Here is a 7,143-nt window from a genome sequence, read left to right on the forward strand (position 1 = left end):
TTTAATTCTTTAATTTAATAATTATATGACTGACATGTCATCAGGTCACTCTTATAAAAATTTAAAAAAATCACAATTTATTTTTAGAAATTTTAATTAAAAACTATAAATATAAATCATTGATTTTAATCCAATGGTTAATATCAAAATAACCATCTATGGGTAGTAACCATTAAAAGTGCACCCATATATATATATATGCCTTGGATTATATTCCGTTCACGGAACGGTTCAGTCAGAAAATAGTCAAAGGGGGCCCCAATTTGTACTACTATTGGACTGACATTGTAACACTATTTCTGATAAAAAGTATTTCTGATAAAAAGTGAGGCTAAATAGTGTAGTTTGTCCCATCGCACAGTTAATGCAACTGTGCAAGCCACCGGAGATAACCGGTTTTATAATATTTAATGTGAATAGTTACACGTTGGGGGTGGTTTTCTGGTAATTGTACTTCTTGAACTTTTGGTCTTTTGGTAATTTGTAGCTTCATAACATATTTGTTGTGTTTTTTACATTGAATGTACATTTAGTACATTGTTCTTACTATTTTGCACATTGTTTATGGTTTCGCAACACATACTGTTTAATACAGGTAGATGGGCCAGTCCGAGTCCATGAGCACGGCCCAAACGAAAAGGATCTATTACAGTGAAATAAACTTTAAAATTGAGATTTTTTTTTATTAGGCCCAAAGTTATGAATGGGGCACGTAAGATAAATTTTTATAATGAAGATGTTTTATTTAATATATCTTCCCCTTTTGTTATGTTACCAGCAGACAAAGTAGTGATCAATTAATATATCAAAAGACGTAGTATTGAATATTGTAGTGAAAAGTTAGTAAAACAATGAGGACTGCTAAAATCAAAACTAATTAACACTTTTTTTTTTATCCTAATTAACGATAAAGATAACAATATTATTAGTTTACTTAATAGAAATAATATTGGTAAATTTGTAATAGTACTAAACAAGTTTGATGAGTTGCATTAACAATGAATTTTTATTTGTTTTTTTTATCCTAATTAATTACCTAATTCATATTAATATTATGCTTTAAACATGGTTTTAATGATTTTATGCCTATTTGGTGAGAAGCATATATACTTTAAGCAATCAATTAAAAAAGCTAACAAAGTTACTTACTATTAAAATCTCGTAAGTATAGATAGTAGGCTCGAATCTACACGATATGATTAAGTAAGTGTAATTATGTCATATTTTGTAATCCTTCATTTTAATTGTGAAGATGAATATTTTTACTAATTTACTCTTTAATGTACAATTAATGAAATTTCAATAATAGTGATACGCATGGTATATAATGAAGAGAAAGAAAAGAAACGATTACAGTCAATTTGTTATCTAATTTTATCAATTAGAGTGAAGTGTCACTAAAAAAGGAACGTATATTTAGGATTGGTCATTTGATTATCATTAATCTACCTTTCTAAAACATTACAAATATGATTGAACTGCCATAATCAATAATTTTTTAGCATTGAAACTAATCTACTATTTAGCTACAATTTGAATTAACTTACATCAATGCAATTGTTATACTAATTCAGCCACCTAAACCATTACAAAACACTTTAATTGTTAAGTAGGACAGAAAGCCTACGAAAATAGACACTTAGTCAATTTGCACTATCATTCTGTCATAAAGTTCGATGGTCATCTAGATTCGTCGAATTTAGCCGAATGCTAAGCTCTCTTACTTGGTGAGGGTTGTTGACTGTGAGGAAGCAGTAGACCGACCAGCTGAGGGCATGTTCTTCGATTGTGGTCTGCAGAATAACAGTTCGAACACTTCCTTTTAGTTTTAACGGCTCCATCCGACATATCTATCGTAACATTGTCCCTATTGTTTCTTGCATAGGCGGATCCTTTAGTTCTACAACATGTTGGGTCCCTAGTAATGTTTTCATTTTCTTGATAGGTTTGATATCGTCCCGAGTCGTTGTCACCGGTGTTTGATTCCAATGGAACTGCATCCTTGAACATTGCAGTTAGTGTTGCCACTTATTGTTTCGCTATGGTGTAAGATTGCTTAGACTTGGAAGTGTAATAGCTCAACAAGTTTGTATCCAAAGCGAGGGATGCTTGCCCAGCCATTTCAAATAACTGTTGCTTTTCTGTGGAGTGTTGCTTTAGTTCGAGGGGGAGGTCTGCTTTTGCATTCTTACTCCACCGTTTCAGCAGGAGAGACTGTGGTACTATCTTCATATGACGGTATTTCATTACGGCCCAAATATGTCTACACGGATAGCCGTCTGTCTCAAAAAGCAAGTAGTGACAGGTGAATGTCTCCTCTTGTGGGTGGTAATAAACGTTGTACACTCTATCCTCGTGTTGGAACTTTGACAAACTGTAGGAGAATGATTCACCGTTGTCTTCACAATTGTTGACAAAGTACGCATGTTCCGCTTTGATTTGATCAGCCACTTTATAGTACATATTTCTAGTGTATAATTTGGCACACTACTCATGGTACGTCTTAAGAGCATTTTTGGGACCTGGTATTGGAGGACTACTGTGTCGACTATTGTAATTATCTTCTCTCTCGACATGCCTCAACTTTGTCATAGCAACGCCAATCGAGGTAACGAATTCACGGAGACTATAACTTGCATGTAGGAGTTTTTTAATACTTGAATTCATGGACTCACATCTTTGGTTGGTCCGCATTCCGGCGACAAATTTCCCTCTTAGGTATGTCTCTGCCCATGAGCGACGACTGTGATAAGTGTTGGTGCACCATTGGCTAGAATGGAGGTCAAAACTGTGTATTAATTCCCCCCATTTTTGCATGAATTCCTCTATTGTGTAATAGTTGTACATGACATCTTGAAATCCTTGTAAGAATCGGGGGTCTTTTGAAATTTTTAAAGCGTTGGTACACAGGTGCCACGCACACAACTGATGAGTTGCATTTGGGAAGTACTTCAAGACAGCATTTTTGATAGCTCCATCTCCATCTGTCACCACAACCTTTGGTGTTACATGATTGTGGCATTCAATAAATTTGTCAAGCAACCAAAAGTAAGTTTGCTCATCCTCGGAGTTAAGCAGTGCTATTCCAAATATGCAGGTCTTGAAATGATAATTGACGCCCAAAATAATTGTCAGGGGTTTATTATATTTGTTTGTCATATATGTTGTGTCAAATCCAATAACCTCACCGAATGCGACGAAATCACGTTGAGAATATCCGTCCGCCCAGAATAGGTTCCCCAATCTGTTGTCCACGTCACATTGATATTGAATGAAGAAATTTGGATCCCTCTTTGACAGACAATCCAAATATCCCAAAGCACCATCTGAATCTGTACATATTTTCTCTTTTCTTTTGACATGGGCGACCTTGTTGTAAACGTCTCGTAGCTGGCAAGGCATCCTTTCGTACCCACTAGACTGCATTGCCAAGTGGGAGATGATGTGTGAAGTTCTTATCCCAACTTGGTTCATTGACCTCACTTGAGCAACTAGGGTTTCTGACACGGAACGATTTGATATCAGAAATTGCAACTCATCTAATGTTGCCTTGTCATGGTTGTGCAGAGGTTGGAATTTCTTGCAAATCCACGGACCCTCATCGCCCATCATTACGACTCGAAAACTAGCTTGGCAACCAGTCCTAGTAATAGATGTTTTTCGTTTTCTCCCATCGACCTTGTCAATTTCCATGTGTTTACGGAAACCTTCTTTTGAACATACCCATTTTCTCATGGTGATGTTCCCATTTTTTTTCCGTAGATCTGCTTTGCGGACACTGAAGCCTACCCACAAAGAGTATGTGTAATAAGAATCCTCCCACTCTTCAAGGGACTCCAAGACCTTTCCCTGGACATCCTCCGTCTCAATATCATTTGCGAGTTTCTCAATCCCCAAAGATTGTAGTATATTTTCCCAATTTGATGTTTCTTGCAAACTTCCTACCTCGTCCATATTTAAGTTAAATCTGGGAAAGAAAAGCCAAGTTTTAGGCAATATATTTTGAATAGAGTTATTGTATGTTTTACATAGCCCATTATACATACAATTTGACCTGTAAACTCAGTCGATATTGGTGAAAAGCTTGATATTGCAAAGGTGTGTAAAAACATGGCACAAATGTGAAACTGGATTTTCAAAATAGAAGACAATTCCTATTATTATAATTTTTCCTTATTTGGTTCCCATAGAAAATGGGAGACATACCCAAATTAAAGGAAATGTGAACGCAAAATAATAAAGGCCAATGCATTTTCAAGTGTAAGACTTATTTGGGCCTTCCATTGATATTGAGGAGATTAAACAATAGGCCCAGTAAAATGAGCTAGTCAATATATTGGAAGAATTTCTAATGATGAGGGAATGTGGGCATTAATAGACTTAAGACAAGTTTTCTTTGAAAATAAAAAAGAATTTAAATTAATAATAAAACGATTTTTTTAACTAAATTAAAATTTGACATCTAAACTAAGTGATTGTTTATGACAACCTTGAAAATTACATATGTGCATGTGTACAAACTTTGAGTCATGAAATTGCTGTTTAAAAATATGGTTAGTTTCTATTACTTTAATTATAAAACCTATTTGGTTCCCACATAAAATAGGAGACACACTCAAATTAAAATAGTGTCAACATAAATTTAGTTTGATTGAGGAGAATAAAATAAAGATTATGCTCACCTTGTTCAAGGAGATTCGTGCACTGAAACTTTTGAAGGTGAACTTGGCATATCCTCCAGATTTTGTTATATTCTATTCAATTGTGAACACAAAATGTGCTGTTGGTTAAATTTTAAAGTTGGGGGATACAGGTTTTTATCCAAGCAAGTTATTAGGTAGACATATTTATTGGGACATTTAATGTTGAATAAAGTGTACACATTTTTTAACGAGGCCCAGTTGATGTTTTGGGCCACTTGAAATATATGTTTTTAATGAAAATATTTTATTAAACAATTGACCCTTATTTTGCTATGTATGTTTATCCTCTAATTTTGGTTGTTACTTGATTTAATTTGTAAACTTTGTGTTGTCGACTAGTGGTTTCTTGTGACTTACAATAGTTAAAACAATAAATCCATTCAACATATTTTATAATGTAAAATAGTCAACATTTACTAAAATCTAGAAACTAACCACATCGCCACAAAGTTTGTCATAAAGACATTTTCGTACAAGTACACACAATCATTTAATATCCATACTACATGGTATTTTTAATTCAACCACAACATATTGAAACACTAAATAACCTAAGAGACCAAGTAAGGTTATCTGAGTTAAGACTCCAGCAAATACAAATTAAAAATACTTAACATAGTGAAAATGGGTTGATGTGGGCTTCATTGTCTGGTAATAGTTGTAGGATCAATCAACATTGTCCAAGTTCAAACATGCGGCCATACTCAATTGATTGTTCATATTATCGACCACCGTTTCAATACCTTTCATGTGCTCATTTGCAAGATTGGTTGTCTTTGTTAATTTGTAGATCAAATCTGAAAAATCAAGCAGGAGGTCTCTTGCTTCCTTAGAAAGTCTATAGGCCTTATTCCTCAGCCTCCTCTCTTCATACAACTTATCCTTAAGAGTAGTGCAATTAGAACAATTAACACACTTAACAGAAACACGTTTGGATTTAGTCGAGATTGATGAAGCCTTCATCCTTGACGATCCCGGGCTCCCGCAATGCATCGGGCATGCACTGTTTGGAGTACCACATTCTCCGGACGACATAATTAATTTCAGGGGGAAAAGTTGTCTTCTTGGTGGTTTATGCATAAATCTCTAACCAATAAATGCACTATACCAACCATCCATTATATAGGTGTTCATTTCGTGTAGTCTGATTTTTATTAGTCACCAAGTATTATTCACATACTATTTGACCCATACTTTCAATAGTAAAATGTGTCTATGCCATGCCACATTAAATTAAGTGGACCCTAAATTTGTAAGGCCACGGCATGGGAAGTACTGTTCACATACTATTCTGCCAATAGTTTCAATAGTAAATTAGGTGGCATGACAGTCCATTGTACATTGAATTCTGTGGACCCACCAAATATAAGAACCACCAAACTAAAATATTTTGTCCTCATTCATTGACATGACAATATGAATTAACATTTTATTTTTAGATACATTCATAACTAGTTTTAATAAAAATAATTATTTTCTATTGCGGTCCTTATTATTCACTACTAATAATTAAAAATTATTTTATAACGGCTAAAATTTTGATATATTCTAATTTATAAAAAATAATTTTTAGTCACATTTTCAATAAATTAAACGATATATTTATTGCCAAAGAGTTATTAAATATTTATGCTTAATTATATATTCAATCACTAATTATTTTTTTCCTATGATGGTATTATGGTTGAAATTAAAAATTATATAAATGTTTAACTATAATTTAGAAGTTTATGCAATCTTATTTGTAACCTGTTGCAAGGCCCAATGAGAAGGAAGGAGGTGTTGCCCCTTGAATGAGCTAAGCCGATTTGGTGGGGCCATGATTTTATTTTTCTATAGTGGGATTGGGATTGTGATTGTGAGTGAGACCGGAGGCAGAGCAAGAAGCAGTCAAAAGAGGAAGAAGAGAAGGTGCTGGGGCAGTGGATCCCACCATACGCATACGCAGTGGTCTTGGGTCATTGGCCCCACCTCGTCACCCAACTTTAGGGTAGGCGACAGACATAAATGGGCCACTACCAATGTAAATGGGAGAAGTCATACTTTTATGGAATGTTACAATTTATATGTCTTTCCCACAACTGGTACACCTTAAAAGTACACATATCGTGTCTGGTACAACCCAAATTTTTTTTTGTTTAATCATCGTTTAGGTATTTTAAGAAGTGTCCAATGTACACGTCGAAATTTTTCACAAAAAAAAAAAAAAAAATTTCAATACAAAACTCTTAATATTATTTTAATTTTTTTAGGTCTATTAATATGATTGCTTCATGGAACTATCATACATTCTAAAAAGGTGAAATAGTAGGATCACACGGATAACCAACAAATGAGGTTAAGAAGTAAATATCATTAAGAAACAAAATATGTAAATAGTAACTACTACAGTACCGTTAGAAATAGCATTTAACATTTTTAAAATTATCTAATAGTTACA

General features: G+C 34.0%; 1 protein-coding gene across 1 annotated transcript; it reads right to left on the bottom strand.

Annotated features, from left to right (window-relative positions):
- Positions 1–2,487: 2,487 nt before the first annotated feature.
- On the bottom strand, positions 2,488–3,954 carry LOC133815355 (protein FAR1-RELATED SEQUENCE 5-like). Its single transcript, XM_062248208.1, has one exon. The coding sequence runs from the start codon at positions 3,952–3,954 to the stop codon at positions 2,488–2,490; it is 1,467 nt and encodes a 488-aa protein (XP_062104192.1).
- Between the last annotated feature and the right edge of the window lie 3,189 nt (positions 3,955–7,143).

This window comes from Humulus lupulus, chromosome 1, assembly GCF_963169125.1.
Source record: "Humulus lupulus chromosome 1, drHumLupu1.1, whole genome shotgun sequence".
Classification (NCBI taxonomy): domain Eukaryota; kingdom Viridiplantae; phylum Streptophyta; class Magnoliopsida; order Rosales; family Cannabaceae; genus Humulus; species Humulus lupulus.

Excerpts from the sequence above, each read along its gene's own strand:
- LOC133815355 (XM_062248208.1), bottom strand. The coding sequence starts at position 3,954 with ATGGACGAGGTAGGAAGTTTGCAAGAAACATCAAATTGGGAAAATATA.